Source organism: Phasianus colchicus, chromosome 8 (genome assembly GCF_987193195.1).
Source record: "Phasianus colchicus chromosome 8, bPhaCol1.hap1.1, whole genome shotgun sequence".
In the NCBI taxonomy this organism is placed as follows: Eukaryota; Metazoa; Chordata; class Aves; order Galliformes; family Phasianidae; genus Phasianus; species Phasianus colchicus.
Window position 1 is genome coordinate 22,585,051 of NC_143443.1, and position 23,993 is coordinate 22,609,043.

Sequence of the window (23,993 nt, forward strand, 5' to 3'; positions counted from 1 at the left end):
AGGGATAGCTCAACTGTCTTTTCTTGGGAAGAAAGAGGCAGGCAGCAAGGTGTTGGATCCTTAGCTCCCCAGTTCAGGAGGGGTCAGTTTCCCTTGCTACCACTGGCTCAATTACTGAACTCAGTTGTGCAGAAAGCAGCATCTGGCAAGAAAGCAGCACTGCTGCTGCATACCACTAGCAAGACCTGGCAGCACGGAGCACTACTAAGCAGAGAGGTATGGGCAGCAGGCAGGCTCCCAGCCCTGAGCTGCTGCTGCTGCTGCTGCTGGATTGGTGCTCACTAGAAAAGAAGACAACTGCTGATTGGCTCAAAGGTTTCTTTTATTGCTTCAGGAATGGTAACAGATAATTTCAAGTATAAAGTGAAGAACTTGATTAGGGGAATTGGGGATCCAGGCCTAGAAGATGAAGGCCATGCATGGAAGGATACATAGCTAGAGAGGTAGCTTCCCTGTAGGCAGGCCCAGCCTGAACTAAAGGGGAAAGAACTGCTGGTCCTTGCTCTTAGTGCTGGATTTGCTTGTGGGATGCCACAGAGGGAGCACACTTAGGAGGGAACAACTGAAAGGAAACGTAGCCTTACAAAATGTTCCCTGCACCCTCAGTGCTGCCTCTTAGGCATGGCCTGGGAGTATCTGAGAGGAGCTCATGGCACACAGCAGGATCCTTCACTGTGATAGGGAATGTTCTGAGTGGGGTCAGGCCTGGCAGAACAGCTCAGTGGAGCCTGCTCCTCGCCTGATTCCTGGAACCTGTGTCAGACTGTGGAAAGAACACACCAGGCACTGATAAGCTACAGCAGTTTGCCAGCCTGCTCTTTAAACTGGTGGCTAAGCTGTAGGATGGTCTGGGGCTTCAGGCCACAGCCCTGAGCTGGCTGCCTCAGTAATGTCTTCTGCTCTGAGCGCCCAGCAAGGGCTGTGGTGCGAGTGCTGCCAGTAAAGAGTTTTTCTTTACCCTGCTCAGCAAGGCAAAAGTCAGAGGCCAAAAAACAAAGATTAGGACTGAGGTGTGGCAGAGAGGCTGGCTCCAATGTCCACAACTGCCTCAGCCATGTGGTCTGTGGTTCTGACGTGCAGATAACGGAGTACAGAGTTTAGATGGTCCTCAGGAAAGAGTCCAAGTTCTTGGAGATCTGGCTGGCATTTGGTCCTGGTTCTGCTGGTGCAACTGGTCAGTGACTGTCCCACTGATATCATGGCAAGTCCCCCTGGCCTGGGGGCAGCAGCACCACCTTGTCCAGCCAGAGCAGGTCCAGCTGCCGGCGGTGGATGCGGCGCAGCCGCAAGAGGTAGAGGACTATGGCCAGCCCTACAACCAGGATGCAGGCAAAGAAGAGATAGTGGTTGTAGACAAAAGAAAGTCGCAACCAGGAGGTGTGTGCTTGCCGGCTGCTCTCTTGCCGGAGATCCCTGTGGAGAGGAGAGGTAGAACCAGGCATGATTGGTACATGTACCACAGGCTGAGCTCTATGCAGTAACTCCTGCATATCCCCCTTCTAAGCAGGACCCTCTTGTCCCCTTCCAGCTAGGCTACAAGTCCTGGAGCTAATGCTCCTTCCTGTGTTACCTGAGTGGCAGAAAGCGTGTCTTGTAGAGGATGGCTCCCAGCGTCCACTGCACCTCACGGTCATACACCAGCTGGGCTGTGTGCAGGCTGGGGTAGTCCAGGGGGAAGTGGAAGCCCTGGTGAAGGACTTGGTACATCCAGGCAGACTTGAAGCACTGATACCTGCAGGCAGCACACAGGAACATCAGTTGAGTGCTACTGCAGAGTCCGACCCCAAGACAGAGCCTACCACAGCCACTCATATTAGTGAGCCCCCAGGAGGCATATCCCTGGTCCCTTACTTGAGCCGGTGCTCATCTGCATGTGCTGAGTACAGGCCACTCTGGAAGCGCTGGGTCAGCACTTCCCAGCTCTGGCTGCAATATTCCTGGGGAAAGAAGTTTCAGTTCAAAGCAAAGGAATGACCCCAGATCCCTCCCAGTATGGTGAGACTCTGTGGTCTAGAACAGTGCTCACCTGGGCAGCAGAGATGAAGGCACGGGCACTATAGCGGCCCCCTAGGCGCAGCACATCCTCAGTGCAGTAGTAAAACTCAGAGAAGCCATAAAACTCACTGTTGCTGAAGTCGATGGGTGCTTTGTAGGCCCCAATCAGAGAGTCCTGGCTGCTGTTGGACCCTGCCAGGAGTGGGTGCAGCAGCAGAGCACAGGCCTGCCAGTCCCCTCGCCCACGCACATACAGTGTTTGGCTGCCCCTTGTCACCGTGTCCTCCAGCCCCGTGGGCAAGCAGGGGTCCAGGAAGGGAGTCTCAGGGCTCAGCCCTGTCTGCTGGCTACGCAAGCTAGAAAGCAAGTCAGAAAAGAAAGGTCACTGCACATGGGGTACTGTAGCACCCACAAAAGCGTTATCTAGTGCTCCTCCACAGATAATACCCTTGCAAGGCCCTGTCCCCTTGTACACTTGTGGTCCTGAGAGTCACCTAACCAACTCCTGCTGAAGCTGAGCTCTCCAGATCTATAGTCACAAGCCCTGAGCATCTGATGGGTGCCATGGGGTACAGTCTGTTCCCACCAACCTGAGGGGATCTGCACCCCCATGGAGACCCCAGGGCATGTGGAGGCAGGATCTTCTCCCATCATGGGAGTACCTGGGCTCTGAATCTCTGCAAGTCTGGGAACAGCTTCAGGAAATAAGGCAGGAGACAAGTGGAGGTGAGAATGCATTGGAAAGATGTGCTGAATGAGCCAGTGCTGAAGAAGGAGGGAAAGCCAGAGCAGGGAAAACCAGAAGCTGCTGTAGAGGAGTCCCTGTAGTGCTGGGAGGGGAAAGGCAACAAGCAGTGGCACTGATAACTCCTGCAGGGCTCTGACAAGAGCAATGCTGTTGTGCCACGTGCCAGCCCAAGCACCTGCTTGCACCCAGCTGCTGCCAGCGTGGCTGTAGGAACTGTTATCAACCACAGGTGGCTCTTGGGGAAAATCCAATGGGGAGAGGGTGGCACAAAGGAGCGAGCGCTGTTGTGCAATGCCAGGGTAGCCCCAGGCAGGGCAGAGATACCGGTTGTGCACATAGGTCTGGTTCAGCACAAGTTCTTCATAGCGCTGCCGAGCAAAGTTGCCTCCGAAGCCCAGGAAAGTGTTGACGTAGACGCGGTACACGTGGCCGGTGTGCTGCACGTCACAGCCCAGGTTGAACTCTGCCAGTAGGCTCTTGGCAGTCTCCTCCTGGGTACAGGAGACTACCATCAGTGGTGAACGTTGGGCAGCTCTCAGTGCCAGCCACTTGCCCAACACAAACCTGCTGCGGGGATGAAAAGGCTCCGGAGCCAGGCACCTCATAGGCGATTTGCAGAGAGGCCCCCCCCATGTCTAGGATCCCAACTGTTCGTCTCCGTACCAAGGACTCCACCTGGTCTCCCAGCGCTACGGTGACAACTGCAGCCTCCTCTGCAACCCGCAGCAGTGTGTCAGCGAAGGGCAGGGGGGCATTCCTTCACTGGTACCTCCCAACGCCCCTCGCATGTAGGAACCGAGAGCCAAAGGGTTGCATGCTGCCTTCCCCAGAGCTGCTGTGCAAGCAGCTGGACTCACCATCCTCATGATCAAACCGTCCCAGCACAAAGTTGATGCCAATCCAAGCGTAGACACCTGGGCATGACAGAAAGAGTCTGCCTTAAGGCAAAGCACAAATGAAACTACATAGGCTCCACGCAATGCTGGCAGTCCATGTGCTCCCTGCTAGGACACGAGGACAGGGCAGTTTCCCACCTTCCTGCTTCCCTGAAATGACTTCAGCATGCGATTTGGAGAAGAGGAAATCAAACTCCAGGGGCACGTTTTTCACCAGGTTCTCCAAGATGGCAGCTTGCAGCCTGAGGGGCACAGTGACCTCTGGGAGATGCTGCTTGTCAGGACAAGAGCAGCAGAGAGCAGAATCTCACAGCTTTGCCAAATCCCCCCTGACCACAACTCCGTGCTCACCTCTCGGGCAGCAGCCGCATGCCGGCCGTGCACAGGACATACAGCGGCGTCTCCTTGTGCTTCCCCGCTGGCACATGTGCGGCCGCGAAGCGCAGCAGGGGCCGCAGGTAGGCCGTGGCTCGCTCCGGGGCTGCCGCAGCCACCGAGATGCCTGTATGGATGGTTGTCACCAACCGGCCCGGTGCTGCCGCCCATTAGCGGGGCTCAGTGCCACACTCACCGGGTTTAACCTTCATGACCACGGGGCGGCTGCTGCGGTCTCGCATCTGCCGGATGTCCAGCAGGTCGTGCGGGTGCCCGTTGTGCGGTGGCCACACGTAGACGAACACCCGGGAGCCGCTGCTGCCGCAGTCCACTACCACCCCGTAGCTCAGCGACACGTCCTCCGTGTCGGTGGCCGCCAGCTCCTCCATCCGCGCCAGGTACCTGCGCACGGGGATCGGACCCGCTCAGCGCCGCCTGCACCGGGTCCGGGGTCCCTGCCGCCCCGTCCCGCTCACCTCTCGTCCCGCCGGGCGTCACGGTGCGGCGAGGCCCAGCGGCGGGGCCCGGCGGCCGCCAGCAACAGCAGCAGCCCCGCGGCCACAGCCAGCCCCAGCGCCGCCGGGCGATGCCGCAGGGCCGGGAAACCGCAGGACACGGCCGAGCGGCACGGCGGGCACGGGACGGCGATCCTGCGGGAACAAGGCACGGCTCAGAGATCAGACCGCACCGAAACCGCACCGGGACGGCCCCGCCGCTCTCACCTGGCCATGTGCATCCACCGCCCGCCCGCGCATCGCCCCGCGCCGCCGTCACCGGCACCCGCTGCCGGCACCCGCAGCCACGTCACCGAGCGCCCCTCCTCCCACCCGCCAATAGCGGGCCGCGGCCTCTCGCAGCGCTCCGCCCCCCAAGCCGCCGCCTCGTCCAATCGGCGTCCCCGCAAGGTTTGGCCTCGCCCATGCAGCCCAGCAGCCAATCGGCGCCCCCCGGCGGCTGAAAGCCGCACCTGGCTGAGCCCCGTCTTCCGCGGCCGATGGGCGCCGCGTGACGTCACCCATCACTTCCTCCCTCCCGTCACCACCCGCGCCGAGCCAATCGCAGCCTTCCAAATAAACAGCACGCGCCGAGGCCTAGAGTGACGGGCGAAGCAGCCAATGGCGTCGCTCCGACCCCGCTCGGAGGGGAACCAGCCGTGAGACCTACGACGGACCAAGGGTCGCGGGCTCGCCGCCCAATGGTCTGCGCGGAGGGGCGGGACGAAAAGTTGAGGAACCCAATGCGCTGCGCGAAACCGCGGGGCGGTGAAGGGCGCAGGCCAATAGGCAGCGCGGAAGAGTGAGCGATCAACCAACGGCGGCCTTCGCCGCGACGGGACGGCGACCAATGAGCGCGGTGAGTGGGGGCGGGGACCGGTGGCTCAAGCCAATGGTAGCGCGGCGGAGGCGGGGCGCGGGAGAAGGCGACCAATGGGCGAGGAGGGGCGGGGCGGCGCGGCGCGGGGTCGGGGCGGCGGCGGCGGCGGTGGCGGCGGCTGCGGCGCCATGGAGCTGGGGGCGGGCGCGGGGGCGGGCGCCAGCCCCGGCGCGCGGGGCGGCTCGGAGTCGGGCCGCGTCCTGCTGCTGCTGATGGGCGGCGGCGGCGGCGCGGGCCGGGCGCGGCGGGGCGGCGCGGAGGCGTCGGGCCCCGGGGGAGCCGAGGCGGCTCGGGGCCCGGAGCCGCGCTCGCCGCCCGCCCCCGACTACGAGGCGCTGCCGCAGGGCGCCGCCGTGTCCACGCACATGCTGGCGGGCGCCGTGGCCGGCATCATGGAGCACTGCGTGATGTACCCCATCGACTGCGTCAAGGTGCCGGCACCGGGCGGGCGGCCGGGCCTACCCGGGGGCCGGTCCCGGGGGGAGGCCCGGTTGGTTGGGGGTCACCGGGGCCTACCGGTTTGTCTTTCAGACTCGGATGCAGAGCCTGCGGCCCGAGCCCGCCGCCCGCTACCGGAACGTGCTGGAGGCCCTGTGGCGCATCGTGCGCACCGAGGGCGTGTGGAGGCCCATGCGGGGCCTGAACATCACCGCCACCGGCGCGGGCCCGGCCCACGCGCTCTACTTCGCCTGCTACGAAAAGTTAAAAAAGACGCTGAGCGACGTCATCCACGCGGGGGGCAATAGCCATGTGGCCAACGGTACTCGTCCCGCCGCGCCCTGCACGGGGCCAGCGGGGCCGGGAGCGGGGAGGGGGCCGCGGGGCTGCGGGAGGGGCCCGGGGGGCCCTAAAGCCGTGTCCTCTCCGCAGCTGCACCCGTCCGAGCCGCCCCGGGTTCGGGCTGGCGGCCGGGCCCGGCTCCTGTCGTTACCCACGGATGGGAGCCGCTAACGGGAGCCGGGAGCGCCTCGGGGTTGGTGGCACAGAGCGGATGTGGCTGCGGTGCTGTGGTTTTCACTGAGCGGCCGCCTCGGGAGAGCGCGGGGACAGGGGGAGCAGGGCACTGTCTGCCGCCGCTGGTGTCTGCTTCCCGTTGTCCTGTGGGAGCCCTGCGAGCCGGTGGCCATCTGTCCCACGGCGCTGGGGCTCAGGTCCCGCCTGGCCCACGAGACATGACAGACTGCTGTGCTCTTCTCCTTCTCTTTGCCGAACTCTTTCCGGGTGGGAACTTCTTCACGCCGGCCTGCCTCTCTGGAGATTGAGGCTGCCTCTGGATCTCATCCTTCTCAGCTTTGGCAGGGGACTCGGGGTCCTGGTGGAGCCCCGGGGTCTCCCGCCGTCTTCTCCCCTCACATGTGGCAGTTCTTGTTTTGCAGGTGCAGCGGGGTGTGTAGCAACATTGCTCCACGATGCAGCGATGAACCCTGCAGAAGGTAATGGTGATCCTGTCCGGTGGGCTGGGGGGGCTGAGTGGGATCTGCCTGGGCTGCTCTGTGACGCCTGTCTGGCATCTCTGTCCTTGCTGCTTGCCCAGCCTCGGGGATCCTTTGAGGGAACTGTAGGGTCCATTTGGGGAGCCCAGTAGCTGCCAGTGGGCAAGTAAGACGGATGCTGTGGGGAGCACAGTAAACTGCAGCCACAGAGGAGTGTGGAGAGGCAGATTCTGACCAAAGCTGTGTACTGCTGACGGGTGCGCAGAGCTCAGAGAAAGCAGCAGGTATAGGATCCTCACGTTTAGAGTCATTGCTAGTGCACTGAAACTAGAGAATACTGTGGTGAAAGGTCCTCTGGAGGATGTGATGTGGTTCTGCGCTTGTGCTGACAAAGAAATCCATGCTGTAAGCAGGGCTGCTGTTTGGCTCTCAGCCTCTGCAGTGGGCAGCTGCTTTCACTGTCTGTTGTCAGTTTGTCCTTGGAGCTCCACTTCTTACTGCAGCTGTAGGATTTGTAGTCAGAGCATTTGTAGGATAATACGGATCTAGCAATCTGGCTGGAACATGATGGGATGACTGTAGTGGGAATCATTTTCTGTACAGTAGATCTGTAGGAGTGGATGGTGAAATGTGTTACTTGAAGCAGAGTGAGGTGCACGCTTTGGATATTGAACTTATTTGCCTGGTATGAGGCTGGTCCCTCAAAGAGGCTGCAGCAGCTGCAGAGGTGGCAGATGGTGGTGCTCTGATGGTGTTACCTTGTTCAGATGTATTCACTACAGACCTGCCCAGGGGCCTGCTGGAGACCACTTGTCAGAGGGGTCCATCACGGGAACCTGGCTTCACACTGATTCTTTTTCTCTCTTCCTCTCTCTGCCTGGATCCTGGCTGCTGCTGCTGGCTTCTCACTGCTGCCGTCTGTCCCAAGTGGTCAAACAGAGGATGCAGATGTACAACTCACCTTACCAGCGTGTGACAGACTGTGTACGGACTGTGTGGCGCAACGAAGGGGTTGGAGCTTTCTACCGCAGCTACACCACCCAGCTCACCATGAACATCCCCTTCCAAGCCATTCACTTCATGACCTATGAGTTCTTGCAAGAGCACCTCAACCCCCACAGACAGTACAACCCAGGCTCCCACGTGGTCTCCGGGGCCTGCGCGGGGGCTGTAGCTGCTGCTGCCACTACACCTTTGGACGTTTGCAAAACGCTGCTCAACACCCAGGAGTCCCTGGCCTTGAGCTCCAACATCAGCGGACACATCACAGGCATGGCCAATGCCTTCAGGACGGTGTACCAAGTGGGCGGTGTGACTGCCTACTTCAGAGGGGTCCAGGCTAGAGTCATTTATCAGATGCCCTCAACGGCGATTGCCTGGTCTGTGTACGAGTTCTTTAAGTACATCCTCACCAAGCGCCAGGAAGAGCGTCGGGCTGGGAAGTGAGCCAGAGCCAAACCCGACTTCAGACCTGCTTCATCTCCCCTCCTGGTTTGTCTTCTGACCCTCTCCCTTTTGATTTGGTTTGCGTTGTAGAGAGGGGGCAGCAAAGCCCTTCTGGGTTTAGCGGTGCCATTTCTTGCCTGGGGCAGCTGCAGCTCGGCTCTGGCTGTACAGCTCACTCACTCCTGTGGCCTCCCGAGATATCCTGCTGGGAGCTGCAGCACAGATCACATCCCCTGGCACTTCACTGGAGCTGTGCTCCCGTTCTTCCCTTAACAAAATCCTCATCTAATGCAAAGTTCACCCCTGCTTGGAGGTGAAAGTGAATGTCCTGCCCTGTCACTGGCAGGGCCATAGCTGAGCTCAGTCACTAAGGAGGGAGCAGTGGCACTGCCGAGGATGCTGAGGGCTTCGTCTGGCTTTTGGCTGAAGCAGAGTGTAAGCTTTGCCGTTGTCTTGTAGCACGCACACATGACGCTGACTGCCCTGGTGGTGGTGGGTAGGGAAGGATGGCACTTGAGGAGGGGAGGCTGTAGGTTTGTTCTTGTTCCTGCTCTTGACACCTCCAATAAAAACAGTTCTGCTCTATCATCATGTCCCCTTCTTGTTCTCGAGTGGCCTAGTGCTGTCACTCGACCTTTCTGACTGCCCAGCGCTGAGCTCTTTTGTGGGGCTCCTGTTAGGGCAGTGGGTGGGACCACTGCCTGTTGGAGACATGGAGGCAGCAGCCAGATGTGCCTGTGCGCTCAGTGGAAGCTCTTGAATGAAGGATAGGAAACTTGTTTTTCAGCCTTCCCAGTTTGATTGAGGAAAGCTTTAGATGGTGGAAAAGTCCATGAGAAAAGCAGTGTTCTTTTCTTGCTCAGCCCAGACCACCACTAAGTTACTGCTGCAGCCCTGACCACAAGCAGGACAGAGCAGATCAGAACACCTCCATTTCACGCCGTGATGCCATGAGCCCTGCACTGCCTCATCCTCCCACAGGGTGCCATGCCTGAAATAACTCCCTGGAGGAAATGCTTTCACAGTCCCGGTATGTGCTGTCTGTCTGTCCCTGTGGGTTTGGGGCTGCTGGCTGCCCTGCATGGGGTCGTTCTGCCCCTCATGCTCCACCTGTGGCAAGCGGAAGGGGGTCTGGCTGCATTGTGTGCCTGTCCTCTGCTCCTGTGCCCCACCATTCCGTGCAGTCAGGAGGATTGGGCTCTTCTTAAAGAAACCAGAGCTGCTGGAGAGCTGGGAGCCTCATTTCGCCACCGTTCAAGGAGCTGGGGCTTTAAGAAATATCCTGAGCACTGCAAGATTTGGCAGCCCGGCAGCTCCTCCACCCAAGAGGCAGAAATCCGAGAAGCAGAAACGGTTGGGCGAAACCATGGCAGGACAAGTGGGCAGAACGAGGAACAGCCTGGTGCTGCAGAGCCGAAGCGAAGCTACAGTTTCACCCTCAGCCCTCACACTGCAGCCGCCTCAGAGAGGAAGGCATAAACAGGGGCAGGGGCCAGAGGAGCTTCACGCTATTAAATCCATCTGCCACTGCAAGCTGCTCTATAAATGTCAGCAGGCAAAGGCATGATTGAAGGTGACTCTGGGATGAGGAGAGATGTTTCCAGGAATAACCGCCCACAGAAGTGTTGGGGGAGGGAGAGAGACCCCCGGGAGCAGGGATGTGATAAGTCAGCAGTCGAGAGGCAATGGACCTGGGCAGGGCATGGCCTCCAGGCGGCTGCAGCTCTGCCGGCATGGAGCAGTGCAGCATTGCACGAGAACAGCAGCACTGCAGGAAGTGGGGCTGCTCAAGAAACCCTGAGTTCAGCACTGAGGGTGCTCCAAGGTTGGCTCCTGGGGCACCCCTTGGGCTGCCAGGGTTCGTCCCTGATAGTGAGCCACCAGCCTCGCACCCTGAGCCTGCAGCCCTGCTCATGGTGGTGGCTTCCCAAAAACACGTCCTCCATCATCAGCAAAGGCATTGTGCTCTTCCCTGAGCCCTTCTGGCTCAGAGCTGGGCTGGATGACCCGGTTCAGCTCTGGCTGCTGCCCTCCCCAGCTCTGATAATGCCTCAGCGAAGCCATGTGGGTGCGTCCTATGGCCTCCCCGGCATTTGGCTGTGCGTCATGTGAAACCCCTCCTACAGCCTCTGCTGAGTAACTGCGCTATTTTTGGCCTTGCAGCGAGGGAGCTGCGCTCATCCCAGCGAAGGGCTGGAGGCGACCCTTTCCCTTTCACCTCCCCGCAGGACCCCCAGTCCCATCCCACCCACGGCCACGGGGCAGCCACTGCCCTGCTTGGAAGCACACTTGGGAAGCACTGAGGTGTCATCACAGCCTGCCTAGCACTGGCTCTGGAATTCCTCAGGGCTCTTGTCAGACCCCAATAAAGTTATACATGTTCTCATGACCCCACGGCCCCACAGCAGTGGTAAATTCAGGAGCTGGGGCTGCCTGGACACAGAGCAGATGTGGGTTCTGGGGAGCCCTGGAGCTGTGCCGTGCAGATAGGGGAGCACAGGCTTCAGCCTGAGAGGTAAACTGGCTGGGAACCTGCTTTGTGGGCACTGAGAGGCCAGTGCAGGAAGCAGCACCTGTCTTAGTGCAGTGGGGACATACGAAGGCTGTTCCAGGTGTTGGTGGCTCGAGGGCTGACAGGGCACAGCAGGTTCCAGGAGAAATGCAAAAACCCAAGCTGCTTCCTCTGGCCCCAGAACATTCGGGTGCACGCTGGACTTTGGCAGCGAGCTGCTACATGAAGGGAAGGGGTAGGAACTGGACCAACATTGATCACACGTCCCATGGGGACACAGCTCCCTCTGGCGAGCCCGGGGCTGGCAGCGCTGCGAGAGGTGGGCACCGCGACCCCCAGTGCCCGTGGGACGAGGAGCTGCAGCGCTGGACGCTGGGCTGGGGCTGAGAGCAGAGCAGGACGTTTGCGGAGGGCGCTGCTGGAGATCCCACCGCTGTGGGACGAAGAGGGGCTTCCCGCCCCCTGTCCCCGTGTGCCCGCCGATAGGTGGCGGTGGCGGATCTTGCTTGGGGACAGGCCGGGACCCGTGTCGCAGCTGGGAGCAAGCTCGTCCCTACGAAGCGGTCGCGGAATTTATTGCACAGCCGCGAAATGTGGCACGGAGCTCTGCGTACTGCAGCAAACGCAGCCTCTTCCCTCCGTCCTCTGCTTGAATCCTTTACAGCGGCTCTGCATCGGGACTCACCAGCGCAGGGATGGGGCTGCAAAATGCAGGTGCCCCCCGCTTTGGCCAGATGTGGCCACCTCATGATGCATGGGACAGGACTGAGGATGGGGGAGTGCTTGTGGTTGTGTAGCTCACCCGTGAAAGGAAGAGTGCTGTTGTGTTAGTGGAAGCTGCACAGCAATGGGCTTTATTGATATTTTAATATATTTACCTGTTCCACAGCTGGCCACAGCTTCCTCAGCACTCTCCAGCTCTGAGTTAACAATTCCTCGCTGCACTGTGGGATGCTCCCGCATGATCCCTCCAAGCACTGAGTTCTGCTGCAGGTCCCCAGGTGCCCAGTCCCTGCTGTGCCACAGGGAACGGAAGGGAGAAACAGGAAAAGGTGTCAGGGAAGGAGAGGAAAGCAGAGCATGTCTGTGGTGCTTCATATGGATCCATGCTGCTTCTATGTGATCATGAGTGTGACAGAGGGGCCATAGGAATGTGGCTGTGATGGGATGTGAGAAGCCTTTCCTGAGAGCTGCTCAGCTGCTGCACAGAGCTGATCATGCCTGGCTTATCCTCAGCCAGGAAATGTGAACAGAAATCAAAACCTGAGCCCATGCACAAGGTGGATCTTAGGTGCGATGGTTCAAACCCAGCCTCCACACCTCCTTTGCTTTACGCCAGTGCTTGTTTTAGGCTTTGTAGGGCTTTTGGGCCCTGTCTAGAATCAATCATCACTTTCCCAAACAAGAGCCAATTTGCCTTTTAGACCAGGAAGAAACACCTCTGCCCCTTGGCCATGGCTTTCTCTTTCCCCAACATCCCTCTGGCCCCACCACCACCACTGCCACAGCACCACACATGATGGGTCCCAACAGCACATCGCACACATGGCCTCGCGCAGGGCGCGATGGGATGAGGTACGTCATGGGCAGGCGCTGCTTCCAGCACAGCAACACAGCCACTTCCCCCCATTGTGTGTCCCCTCCTTGGGCCGCTTGGCCAATCTGCAGTCTCGCATCACCTCCCTCCCACCACCACCGGCTGTTCCTCCTCTTCAGAATGCTTCACTTCCGCCGCCCCGCTCGCAGCTCACCCTGTGCTGTTCCATCCTCCCCATCTGCTGGGGGGCCTTGGGTGAGGGAGATGCTGAGGGGTCCCTCCCCCTGAGCTGTGCTTGTGGGACAGCTGGGATGTATCCCAGCAGAGAGGATTACAATGGTGGACATCTAGAACCTCCCACAATACTACACCCATGCCTACGGCAATGCTTGGTGTTGTCGGTGCTCCGTAACGCCACTGCTGCATGGCACTGCTGTGTAGGTCAGTAGGGTTTCCATGTGCCCCTTTGCTCTGTTTGAGTGCCCATTCTCAAGGCTTGGCCACAGACGTGTGCATCTCATTCAGAGCCTCAGGGTGCTGTCGGATGAGGAGGATTCCCAACAAACCATCACTTACTTGGAGGGGATGCACTAAGCGGGGAGCTCTCCTTGCACACCCCTATTTTGGAGAATGTTGTACTAAGGTTACCATTCCTCCATCTTGCTCACCGAGGCACGAACTCACGCACATCCCCTATTTCTGCAAACGACAATATGGCAGAACACAGAGGGGAATACAATTCTTTCCTATGGCCGAATCCAATCTCAGCGCGGGGCTGCCGCTCTGCTATCTTTGTTCTTGGCTATCCTGTTTCTACCCACGAGACTGCAGAGCCTCCACCGCTCAGCTCCGACGGCCAACAGCCGAGCGTGGGCTTCCTCTCCCGCGACACCTCGCTGCCACCCGGCAAACAATCGCTGGGCGTGCCGCATCCTCTTCCAGCGCTGCTCCAGAGCCTCCCGGCCTCGGGGTGGCCGTACGACACGGCCTCGGCGAGCCGTGCTGAGCCGAACCGCACCGTGCCGAGCGTCGGGGCTGAAGCTGAAAATTTCTCCGGCTCTTACCGAGCGGTGCGCTCTCACCCGCACGGTGCAGACGCGCAGCCTTTTAGCAGCGCCAACGCTCAGAACGCGGCCCGTCTGTGCTGGCTGCGGACGGCACTGCGGGATCGACACGTTACGGGATCGCTCTCTGCGCAGTCGGGGCTCCGCGGACGCCCATCCTCCGGGCTTTGCACAGCAGCAGCACCGACGGTGGGGCCGCGCCGTGGCTGCGAGATCCCGGACGGGACGGGACGGGGGCCGGAACGGTCGCCGGGCAGTGTTGAGGGTCTCGTCCGCCCCCTCCCCCTGCAGCCGAGCGGAATGGTTGAACATGTAGCAATAATGCCCCGGCATTCAGACTGCCCGGCCCGGCCGGCCCTAATCAGCGGCCCGCGGACCCCCCTCATCTCCCCCTGCGCTCAGAGAAAGGGGAACAAAACCCAGCACGTTTCTGCAGCCCCCGCGCATAAAGCGCCGGGCCTGGGCCTCAGTGGGGGGCAAAGCGGCCCGTCAATCTCGGCGCCGGGGCCCCTTTGTCCCTCGCCTCCCTGCCACACCTTTTGTTCCCGAATCCAATAAGCGCCTATTCCCGCTACCTTCCTCGGCGGCTCCTTTCAGCGCCGGCCCGGCGGCCACAATGGGCCGGCTCTGAGCTGCGCGGCCCCATTCGGCGCCTTGGCACGCTCACAATCCGCCCGGGCCGCCCTGCCCCGCGGGCACGGCGTTGCGAGTCCCGCCGGGCACCGGCCGCCGGGCGAAGGAGGAGCGGGCGGCGGATATTGCACCTGGTTTATTGACTGACTCCGCGAGCTGGCGCTGGCAGAAACCGATACAGAGTAGATAGAGAGAAGGGCCGCGGGAGCCCCGGGCCCCGCCGTCGGCTTTTTACAAGCGAAGCTGCCCCGATATCGTGGCGCGGTCAGCTCCGGCCCGCCCGTCGCGGCGGCACCTCGGGGCGGCGGCGCTCCGCCGCGGGCTCGGCCCGTCCTTTCCCGTCCAGTCCCGTTCCGTTCCGCCGCTCCGCTCAGCCCCGCGGCCCCGGGAGAGAGCCGGGGTCCCGCCGCGCCGCCCCTCCGCCTTCAGTCCGCGGGGCGTAAGAGCGCTGCGGGGCTGCGGGGCCGTCGTGCCGGTCCGCTCCCGGCCCTGAGTGCGTGCGGGCTACCAGGCCCGGATGCCCTGCAGTGCGCCCTGGCTGCAGGAGGGCCCCGCCGCCGCCTGGTGCAGTGCCTGCCCGCCGCCGCCGAAGCCCCCCAGGCCGCCCACGTTCACGAAGGGGCCGGCGGCCGCCGCCGGGCTGCAGGCGGCTTGCACCGAGGCCCCGCCGCTGCCCGCCGGGTAGGTGCAGCCGTAGCCGGGGTTGTAGGAGGCGGCGTTGCCGTAGCCGTAGGCGGGGAAGCCGTTGTAGGAGTAAGGCCCGTTGTACGCCGAGCTGTAGCCCTGCGAGCCGCCCAGGCACGGCTTGCCGTCGCGGACCAGCACGGGCACGGCCACCCTGCGCGGCGGCGGCGGGGCCGCGGGGCCGCCCAGCTCCAGCGACTTGTCCTGCCGCTGCCGCTTGCACTTGTAGCGCCGGTTCTGGAACCAGATCTTCACCTGCGTGGAGGTGAGCTTCAGGCTGCTGGCCAGGTGCTCCCGCTCGGGAGCCGACAGGTAACGCTGCTGCTTGAACCGTCGCTCCAGCTCGAAGACCTGCGCCTGCGAGAAGAGGACGCGCGGCTTCCTCCGACTCCGCTGCTTCGGCCTCTCCGCCTCCTCCGGCTTCTCCGCGGCGTCCAGCGGTTTCTTCAGTGCGCAGTTCTCTGCACGGAGGAGCACAGGTCACGGCTGCGCCGGGCCGCCCCGCGGGGAGGAAGCCCCGAACCGCGCACCACCGCCCGACACCGCGACCGTCGGGGAAACGCAGCTCGGGCTGGGAAGCAGCGCCGAGGCGGGCGGCGGGGCAGGGAGCGATTCCGCGCCTCCGCGCCGGCGACGGAGCTCCCTCGAGGCCGAGCCCCGGGCACCTGCTCGTCCGCCACCTCGCTCCGAGAGAGCTCCGGCGCACCGCGCCCGGGCCGGGCCTCACCCGTACCGCCAAGCGGGGAAGCGTGGGACAATCCGGCCACTCCGGATCGCGGCTCCTTGCGGGCTCTGCCCGGGGACGGGGAACGCCGCGGCGCGGAGGTTGGGTACGGCAGCCCCGCGAAGTGCCACTCCCCGCTCCAGGCGCCCGGGAGACGGGGCAGGGAAAGGGCTCCGCGTAGAGCGGCGCGGCTGCGGGGCAGCGCCGGTACCGGGGCTCCGCGGCGCGGAACGGACGGCGGAGAGCGAGCGCTGCTGGCGGTGCGGGAAGCGCGGCGGGGCCGGTACTCACTCGGGTCGCGGGCCGTGGGGTCCAGATCCTCTCCTGGGCCGGGAGCCTCGCAGGAGCCGCGCAGCACGGCGTGCACGTAGCTGTCGGCGGAGAGCCGCGCGTCCGCCTGGCCTCCGGGCGTTGCCACGGAGCTCAGGTAGGACAGCTTCTCCTCCTCCTCTTCCTCCTCGCCGTCGGAGAAGCGGGCGCCGTCGGCGGCCGCCAGCAGGCAGGCGGCGGGGTGAAAGTGGTGCTCCAGGTGGTGCGGGAGCTGGGCCCCATAGTGCGGGTCCTGCTGCTGCTGCTCCAGGTTGAGGATGTCTTTGACAGAGAAAGGGGTGGAAGTGACGGGGCTCGGTAACATCATCGGGGCAGCGCGAGCGGCCGGGGAGTCCCGGGGGCCCGGCGGCGCTCGGGCTGCGGCTCGGCGGGGAGCGCCGCGCCCGGTGCGGGGGGAGCGGGCAGCGCCGAGAGACGAGGGGCCGCGCCTGCTCCTGTCTAAGTTGCCTCCATTAGCCCGGCGCTGGGGGTCTGCGTTTTGTTACAGCTTCTGCAGGGACAGCCAAGGGCTCGGGAGCCTCCTCTGCCCCGGGCCGGCACGTCACGGCGAGGAGGGGCCGGGGGCGGCCTCGCCATTGGAGGGAGGGGGAGGCAGAGCCGGCCCCCTGCCCGACTCCGGCCGCCCGGCCAGAAATAGCAATGTATTAAGGCTGCGCTCGGGGAGGCCGCTACCCCGGAGAGCGTCCCGCCGGCCCGGGCACCCGCCGACGGGGCTGAGCCCGAGGGCGCGGGGGTCGGGGACCCCGGAGAGAGCCGCGGCCGCCGCCGCCGCGCCTCCCAGTGCTAAGCACGTGTAGGTAGGTAGGGACCCCCGCCCGGCGCGCTCCGCCGGTCCCCTCCGGCACACGGCTCGGAGCGAACACGTGCGGCCCCGCAAGTGCCCCGCTGCCGAGTACGCGGCGTCCGGGCGGGCAGTAGCCATGCGACGTACACGTACCCGACGACCTCCGTGTTTTCCGGACCCCCGCTGCCCCGCCACTGCTCCCGCATATACCTCGGCGCTGGCACGTCCTCTCCCACCCGCACGGGCTCCCCGCAGCCGCCGTGCTCTGCTCCCGTCCGGGGACCTCGCGTTACTCCGCCGCGGCCGGATCGGGCCCCAGAGCCTCGCCAGCGCCGGGCCCAGGTGAACAGGGCCGGGTCGCGGCCGGCGGGCGTCCAGGGGCCGCGGCGGCGCGGGGCAGGAGTACGGAGAGTTAACCCGTCCCGTTCGGCGTTTCCTTTCGTTTTCTTTCGTTTCGTTTCGTTTCTCTCGCCGGTAACGAGCGGGCAGCGGCCGAACGGAGCTGCCACGCCACCGTGCCGGTGGATAACGCACCGAGCGAGCGGCCGCTGCCCGCCGAGCCGCTCCACACCGAGAATTCCCCCGGGCCCGGAGGTGCACCTCGGCCCCACCGAACACACCATGCGCTGCGGCGGGCGGTACCGGGACCCCATGACGGGGCCCCGCGGCCCCCGGGGTGCTCGAAGGGCTAAACGTCTCCACGGAACGCGGATCGGGCGCGCCAAGTGCTGGGCGGGGGAGGCCGGGTGGGAAATTTCGTTGTGATTAAAATGCTGCCGCCCCGCAGGACTCGTATCGGCACCGAGGCGAGGCGGCGGGGAGCCGGGCGCACAGCGGGCAGGTGAGTGTCGGTACCTTTCTCGGGTCGGTACCGGGCGGCGGCTCCGCCGTTTACCGGCCATGTCGGTACTTTCGTTTCCCTGCATCCCACCGCTCCGACCGCAACGGCGAAACGCATTTACCGGCGGCGCAGCCCCGGGAAGAGGGCCCACGTCCCGCGCAGATGGCCGCTGTTCGGCTGCTGCCGGTCCCGTTCGCCCGGCGGACACGGAGACGGCCCGGGCGCACCGCATCGTTCCCCACCGCGCCGCTTTGAAACCCGCGCAGCGATTGCTGCGGATCGCTCCCTGCCCGCTCCCGGGGCCGCCCTCCCTTCTGCTGTCCTCAGACCGCCCGGTTCCGACCGTGCACCGGGAAACACTGCCGCCGTAACCGGGTTCGACTCAGCGCTCGGCGCTGTCCCGGGGCGCGGAGAGAAGCCCCGCTCTGCCGCGGTCCCGGTGACGATTAGCGCCGTTCCGGTGTTCCGTTCGCCGCCGGCCTCGGCCCGCTCCCGCCTCGCGGCTCCCGGGGAGGTGCGGGCTCGGGCTCCACGGGCCGTGCACGGGGCCGCGCTCACCCGAAGCCCGCGGCCGCCGCTCGGCGAGCAGAGGGGCAGAGGCCGGAGCAGGGCGAGGCGGCGGCGCTGGGCCTTTGCGGCCCTGGGTGGCCGAAGAATTAGGGGCCCTCTTTTTACAGTTTTACAGCCGCCGTTCCTTGGGCTCGGCCGCGGGCCCGGCCGGGTCTCTGCCTACGCTCCTCGTCCCCGCGGGTTCGCCTGGCGCCAGCGCGCTGCCGCCCGCAGCTGCAGCCCGGACGGGCCGAGCGCCAGGCGCGCCCCGCGGGCACGGGGAGCCCGGGCCGGGCGGAATTGGCTCCCCGGGGCGGCTCGGCGACGGGAGCGGTTCTCCCGTCGGGACCCGCTTCCGTGCCGCCGCCGACCCCGGCGATGACTCTGGGAACGCACGTCCCGCGGATGAAGGAGACGCGCGTGGCAGCACCCACGACCCTTCCCGAGGCTTTGTCCCCTGCCCCTGCTCCCGGTGCGCTTTCCCGCATTGCCGGCCCTAGCTTCGGATCGGGCCCGCCTCGGCGCTGGGAGACCGGCCGTTCCCGGCTGGGGAAGCCGCGGAAGCGGGGCATGATCGCGCCCTGCTCGGCCCTGCTCGGGCCCGTGCTGGGGCGGCCGAGACGAGCGGCGGCGTCCCGGAGCGATGCGGAGGGTGCGAGAGCCGGGGCAGGGCGCAGCCCCGGTACCTGCCGCCGGGTGTCAGCCCCGGGATGCGGCTCCGGGGCTTTCCCAAGGCGACCGGGCCGGGGTCAGCGGGCTATTAATGGTTATTTTATTTATATCATTAGCGGCGTACCCTGAGCTCTGTTTACAGCGGGGCCTTGTTGTCCCGGCCGTTCCTGCGCTCTGTTTAGACAGGGGATTATTGTAATGGATGGAGCTCGCCGTACGGATGCTGCGGCGGAGCCAAGGCTCCCCCGCCCCGGGCCGAGGAGGGGGGAGCAGCCCTGCAGCGGCCCCGCGCATCGCGGAGCCGCCCCGAGAGCCCCCCCAGCCGCCGGGGCCCGAGCGCGGGCAGCCCGGTAGCACGCTGCCTCGGCCGGGGGCCTTCGCTCGGGGCGATGCTATCAGCCCCGCGGCCGCTAATTGCTCCATTAGTCTCGCGGGTGCCGAGCGCCGGAGCCGGCCCCGCGCTAATGGCCGTAAACAAACAAACACGCTAAGCCGGGGCTGTCTCCGGCCCCGACGGCCGCGCGGGGAGCGGCCGGGCAGGGCGGCGAGGCCCCGGCCGGCTGCCGGGGTACCGTCGACCGGCGCCCACCTGCACGCCGCCCCGGGCGGCCCCGAGCTCCGCGGGCCGGTGGGGGCCGGTGCGGGTCCGTGCCGCCGGGAGCTGCCCCCCGCGCCCGGCTCTATTTACACAGAGCCTGCCCTTGTATAAACGCTGTGCGCCGTGGTTTATCTCAGGGCCCGTCTGTTTCTCGTTCTCTGTCAGCAGCGCCCGGTGAAGGATGGCCCTTTCCCAGGGGCTCGGCCCTGATTTATGTGAGAACCGCAGCGCTCCGGGGACGCCCCCGCACGGCGGGGCCGCTCGCGGGCACCGGGACGGCGGCCGGCGGACGGCACCAGCGATGCCCCGCCGCTCCCGGCCCCGCACCGCCCGGCCACCTGCCGGCTGCCCGCCCGAGGTCCGCGCTCCGAGCCCGGCCCCGGGAGGCTCCGCGGCGAGGGGGCACGGAGCGACCTCTCCTGCAGCGACCGGCTCTGGGCGGGACACGCTCCTCTTGGCACACCCGCCTTGGCATAGCCCTGGCCCGCTGCCTCCCGGGGCAAAGAAAGGCTTTATCCCAACGCGACGCTTTCCCAGCAGTGACTCTTCCACTCTTGTTTCGAATGAAATGTGTTCTTTAATCCCTAGGCTCAGCAGCCACGTCCAAGGCAGGGATGCGGTACGCTCCCCCAGCAGCGTGCTGCCTTCGTCCTCCCTGTCTGGTCCCATTCCTGCACTGTCCTGCCACTGGGTCTCAACCCATCTCTGCCTCCCAGATCCTGGGAACCCCTGGTTTGGCTTTGCCAATAACAACCACTCCTGCAGTGCCTATTTTTGGGAGAAATACGTCACTACAAATTTTATTATCATTATTTTTTAAAGATTATTATCGTTCCACTTGTCATTGGCTGTTTTACATTTGCTTCACAGTTCTTGCAGGGATGTATGGGTTGGAAATTTGTCCCAAAACAAAACCTGCGTGATAAATGGCTGTTTTTTTGTTGTCGTTGTTTTGTTTTGTTTTGTTTTGTTTTCCCCAAAGGGTCATACCAAGAATTTCAATGCACGTTTCAAAGTTGGGATCTTGAGCTAGGGGATCAGAGTGGTGCTGAATACCAGCAGCTGTGTGCGATGTTCAGCGCTCAGCACTTCTAGGGATGAGAGTGGCTCATGGCAGAGTACTGGGTTTTGACCCTAAAGGGAAGGTCGTCCTTGATTTCAGTGTCTGATGGAGCACTGGAAGTGAGCCTGACATCTTGAGCTCAGTGAGAGCCAAATCACAGGAGCAGGTAAAGGTCATCCCACATCTGAAGCAATGCAAGATAGGAAATGTCAGCACCGAGGACCCCCTCCTGTCTGCTTTTATTTGGCTTCTCTTGTGCACAAAGGATACGCAGGCTTGACAGAACCACCCTGCTGCACAGCACGGCCCTGCGGCTGCGGACGTGCGGAGGGCTGTCAAACACCTCTTCCTCTGGAGGAGAAGCTGTCATAAATCACAGCATAGTGCTCCCACAACGAGTTGCTCCTGTGCCGGGGCTCCTGTTGAGGCCACCGCCGCCAACGTGCGTTCACCAGTCCTTCCCCAGCGCCTTTGCTCCGTGCTTCAGAAGCCATTGCTGCCTGTTTGCATCCATGAGGTTAAGAAGCAGGGCTAAAATTCATCCTTCAGCAGAGGCCCAGCACGAGGCTCGCTCGCTGCTCGCATCCACAGGCCTGCGTACCACTTGCATCCCATAGGGCTTAAGTGGAGCCTAAGTGGACCCTGGGCCCTGCGCTGGCGTCCGGCCCGGTACTGAATTGCAGCTCCGAGCCCAGGCCTGCAGCTCTGATTCATGCATGTAATCCTGCTGAGGTCAGCAGGATCCATCCCGCTCCCACCGCAGCCCGCGGGATGGTTCACACGAGAGTAGCAGGGTCAGGCTCTGTGTTTGCATGCACTGTTGAAAATGGAACAATTCAGATTAAACTAATTAAATTTTAACAGGTCTGGAAAAGCGTTTTATTACATAATAAACAGGGGGGATTAGCCGTGTCAGGCTCTGCTGTGCGTGTTCCTCGCCGGCCGCGGCACTTGGTGTTCCTCTTGGCTTGGGACCTCCCCGTGCTGCTGCCGGGGCTGGGCCCCGATGAACACACGGCGTTAGGAGTGCAGCTGCATGCTGGCTCCCGCTCCCCAAAGCATTCTGGGTGCAGCGCTTCTCCCAGCCCAAGCAAAGCCTTTTCTAGAAGAAATTTCGCAAGCTGCTTGGCGGCTGTTTCCACAGGCGGCCTTTAAAGACAGAAAAACCCTTGTGCTGCAGCACAGGCGTGCTTGGGGGAAGCGAGCAGCCAGGCTGAATCTGCGCGAGGTGCTGACACGTCTCATCTTGGAAACAGAGCTGATAAGTTGCTCTCGTTTAGGGCATCTGCCCGGCAGCCAGTCCCCACTTCTCTCACTGCTTAATCGGGATTCCTCTGGCTGCAAGCAGGGCTTGTTCCCATGTGGGTAAGGCCAGCCTGGGAACAGCTGCCCCCAAAGCTGGCAGACGTGCACCAGCAGTGCCATACGTGGCTTTGCCAGAGCGCAGGACTTCAGGATGCAGCAACTTCAGCAGAAACCATGCTGCAACATTGGCTGTGCTGCAGTGACACAGGAGCGAATGTGTGGTGCAGTGCAGAGCAGTGCCACCTTTGTTGGAAGCGCACAGGTTTGGTGACACTCACAGAAGGGCTCCAGGGGCACCACAGCCAGGGGCTGCTGCATGGCTTCAGTTGCTGAGTCCATAATTCATTGCAGCCAGCTGAGCAGCACTGAGCACAATGCACCTGGAGCAGCCTTCCCTCCTACCTGCTGCTACGAGAGGAGCAAGGCGGAGGATCTTGTGCTTTCTGTTTGCAGTGGGTAACTACAGGGGGCACGGCTTGGTGATTTGCATGTGCTTGCACAGGCAAGCTGCGGGTGCTGTGTTTTCCTCTGGAAGTGGAAGGGCCACTGGGGTGGAGACTGCGGTATGCTGAGGGGAAGCAAAGGAAAACAGCTCCCTGTCTGGCTGCTGTGGCTGGAAAGGTTAATGGTGGAGTGTGCACCCGCGCCTTGTGCTTTTAATAAACACCCATTCTTTCATTTTCCTTTAAAGTAGTTTTTGCATTTTGCCACTGCAGCTTGTGCTCTCCCTCCTGCGCCAGCTCCTCATCGCTCAAATACAGCGGCTCCTAGCAGGTGGGAGATCTGAATGTCTCTGCTAATAGTTTATCTCTGAGCTCGTCTAATGAATTCTCCTGGTAATTGCTGCACAGAAATTGTTAGTGTATCTTGATGAATCAGAACTTTTTAACAACAACTCTGGATGAAATTATAAACTGTTTTTCTATCTTGGAGTGGAGACTTGAGAGAGGATTCCTAATTGTACTTGCCCCCTCTGGGGCCAGGGCTGGATTATCCCACACAGGCTTCTCCGCAGACTTGTTTTTAGTCTATCAGTAGGCTCTCTGCCAGAGCTAAGAGATGGAGAACTCAGTTTTCCACATTTAAATCCACCCCCCCTCCACCCTTCCACTCCACTTACACCTCCAAGGAAGAGCCTGGATTAGAGAGGATTTGCCCTCATGGGTCTTTGGGTTGGGTTTGTGAAGATGTGTCCTTAAAAGCTTTGGCTTTTTTTTTTTTTTTTTTTTTTTTTCCCTGCGACTTCCAGCTTTGCACTGGGAATGTGCAGAAGTGAAGCTGAGAGCAGACACAGAATCAGAGAATCAGAGAATCTATAAGATGGCCTGGGTTGAAAAGGACTATGATGATCATCTAGTTTCAACCCCCCTGCTATGTGCAGGGTCATCAATTCCTGCCTTCATATGGTGTTTCCTTTGAAAGGTTTGGGAGACATGCAGGTGGCAGCAATATGGGCTCATGGTACAGAGAAGGATGGAGTGGCACTTTAGTGGTGGGACATGAGTGTCCCCTCCCGCTCGCCACGTTTCAGACCTACGTGCAACAAACAGGCCAGGTGGGCCCAACGCTCATACAAAATGTGACTCCATGCTGGCAGAGCTGAGTCTCTTGGTGCAACCCACGGTTTATCCCTGTGTTTCTGGTATCCCTGCAGCCACAGATGGATGGCCATGGAGGGTTCAGCAATCTGTGCGATGCCACATTGGACCTGTGGTCCCCAGGCGCATGGGCTGTGCGGAAGGCAGCACGTCCTACTTAGTGAGGGACGAAGGCAGCCAAGGGACTTAGTGGGAAGGGGCTGCTGCTGGAGGCACTGACGCCTGTCTGGCTGCTGGGACACCCCGGTGGCCCCATCCCAGGCCATCCCCATTGCCCGGCACCGTGCCACGGGGCTGTTTGGGCCTAGGCGCCCTTCTGCAAACATCCCTGCCCCGTGCACCCGCCCTGCTGACGGCAGGGAAAAGTCGGAGCCGTGTCCTTGCGCCGACCTTCGGCTGACCTTCCAGTAACGCTCAAGAAACCCTCGGAAAGGCTTTCTCATTGTGCAGCCCCAGGGTTTCCAGGGAATTAGTCAGCAGGCTGGAATTGTGCTCTGTGTATGTGACCCCCCCCGCTGCCCCCGCCTCTCCCATCGCTGGAGCCGGACCGGTCCAAGAGATATGTTGCCAGGGTGACAGCGAGGTGTGATGGATGGACAGAGAGTGGCTGCGGAGTGGCAGGGCCGCTGGTCAGTAACCCAGGGCTGTGTTTATAAGAAGGAAGAGGCTGTTTCCTGGAGCTAACATAATGCAGCTCTAAAAAAGGCAGGGGAAATACATCATGCGAGGGGAGCGCTGCCTGGGAGGGGAGGGCCGCTGGGGAGCCCAGCAGCACCGCCAGCCCGCAGGTCAAGGTGCCTTTGACAGGGCCTTTTTTATAGGCCATTTGCGT

General features: G+C 62.3%; 3 protein-coding genes and 1 long non-coding RNA gene across 9 annotated transcripts; 2 read left to right on the forward strand and 2 right to left on the reverse strand.

The window, feature by feature from the left end:
- Nucleotides 1–301: 301 nt before the first annotated feature.
- Nucleotides 302–4,868, reverse strand: ENTPD7 (ectonucleoside triphosphate diphosphohydrolase 7). Of its 2 annotated transcripts, XM_031597682.2 has the most exons (12): nt 4,737–4,845; nt 4,491–4,664; nt 4,211–4,416; nt 3,991–4,141; nt 3,778–3,881; nt 3,601–3,657; nt 3,308–3,456; nt 3,068–3,234; nt 2,027–2,351; nt 1,852–1,937; nt 1,571–1,732; nt 302–1,413 (listed from the first exon to the last, which is right to left on the reverse strand). In XM_031597682.2, the coding sequence occupies exons 1-12, from the start codon at nt 4,748–4,750 to the stop codon at nt 1,197–1,199; spliced, it is 1,812 nt and encodes a 603-aa protein (XP_031453542.2). In that variant the 5' UTR covers nt 4,751–4,845; the 3' UTR covers nt 302–1,196. The 2 variants fall into 2 exon arrangements, with proteins under 2 accessions (XP_031453542.2, XP_090001463.1); XM_090145337.1 differs by lacking the exons at nt 302–1,413; nt 1,571–1,732; nt 1,852–1,937 and having other exon boundaries at nt 2,179–2,351; nt 2,658–3,234; nt 4,737–4,868.
- A 573-nt stretch (nt 4,869–5,441) lies between these two features.
- On the forward strand, nt 5,442–8,852 carry SLC25A28 (solute carrier family 25 member 28). The gene is made up of 4 exons (XM_090145339.1): nt 5,442–5,819; nt 5,920–6,148; nt 6,765–6,821; nt 7,750–8,852. Exons 1-4 carry the CDS (start codon nt 5,442–5,444, stop codon nt 8,265–8,267), a joined length of 1,182 nt encoding a protein of 393 aa, XP_090001465.1. The 3' UTR covers nt 8,268–8,852.
- Nucleotides 8,853–11,570: 2,718 nt separating this feature from the next.
- On the reverse strand, nt 11,571–17,833 carry NKX2-3 (NK2 homeobox 3). 4 transcript variants are annotated; one of them, XM_090145335.1, is made up of 4 exons: nt 16,746–17,833; nt 15,713–16,012; nt 15,049–15,158; nt 11,571–14,952 (listed from the first exon to the last, which is right to left on the reverse strand). In XM_090145335.1, the coding sequence occupies exons 1-4, from the start codon at nt 17,606–17,608 to the stop codon at nt 14,384–14,386; spliced, it is 1,842 nt and encodes a 613-aa protein (XP_090001461.1). In that variant the 5' UTR covers nt 17,609–17,833; the 3' UTR covers nt 11,571–14,383. The 4 variants fall into 4 exon arrangements, with proteins under 4 accessions (XP_090001461.1, XP_031453546.1, XP_090001460.1 ...); XM_031597686.2 differs by lacking the exon at nt 16,746–17,833 and having other exon boundaries at nt 15,713–16,336; XM_090145334.1 differs by having other exon boundaries at nt 11,575–15,158.
- On the forward strand, nt 16,418–23,785 carry LOC149917071 (uncharacterized). 2 transcript variants are annotated; one of them, XR_016468821.1, is made up of 3 exons: nt 16,418–16,548; nt 17,323–17,376; nt 20,178–23,785. It is a non-coding gene; the product is annotated as an uncharacterized LOC149917071 (long non-coding RNA). The 2 variants fall into 2 exon arrangements; XR_016468820.1 differs by lacking the exon at nt 16,418–16,548 and adding an exon at nt 16,777–16,877.
- Nucleotides 23,786–23,993: the final 208 nt, after the last annotated feature.

What these genes read in the sequence shown, in the direction of transcription:
- ENTPD7 (XM_031597682.2), bottom strand. An exon ending in ACGGTTTGATCATGAGGATG is followed by an intron (nt 3,457 to 3,600) that starts GTGAGTCCAGCT and finishes TGCGGGTTGCAG; the next exon opens with AGGAGGCTGCAGTTGTCACC. An exon ending in ACACGCTTTCTGCCACTCAG is followed by an intron (nt 1,414 to 1,570) that starts GTAACACAGGAA and finishes TCCTCTCCACAG; the next exon opens with GGATCTCCGGCAAGAGAGCA.
- SLC25A28 (XM_090145339.1), top strand. Translation starts at nt 5,442, where the DNA reads ATGGGCGAGGAGGGGCGGGGCGGCGCGGCGCGGGGTCGGGGCGGCGGC. An exon ending in ACCCCATCGACTGCGTCAAG is followed by an intron (nt 5,820 to 5,919) that starts GTGCCGGCACCG and finishes TTTGTCTTTCAG; the next exon opens with ACTCGGATGCAGAGCCTGCG. An exon ending in AGCGATGAACCCTGCAGAAG is followed by an intron (nt 6,822 to 7,749) that starts GTAATGGTGATC and finishes GTCTGTCCCAAG; the next exon opens with TGGTCAAACAGAGGATGCAG.
- NKX2-3 (XM_090145334.1), bottom strand. Translation starts at nt 17,608, where the DNA reads ATGCGGTGCGCCCGGGCCGTCTCCGTGTCCGCCGGGCGAACGGGACCG. An exon ending in GAGGACGTGCCAGCGCCGAG is followed by an intron (nt 16,013 to 16,745) that starts GTATATGCGGGA and finishes TCTCTGTCAAAG; the next exon opens with ACATCCTCAACCTGGAGCAG. An exon ending in CCCCACGGCCCGCGACCCGA is followed by an intron (nt 15,159 to 15,712) that starts GTGAGTACCGGC and finishes TCCTCCGTGCAG; the next exon opens with AGAACTGCGCACTGAAGAAA.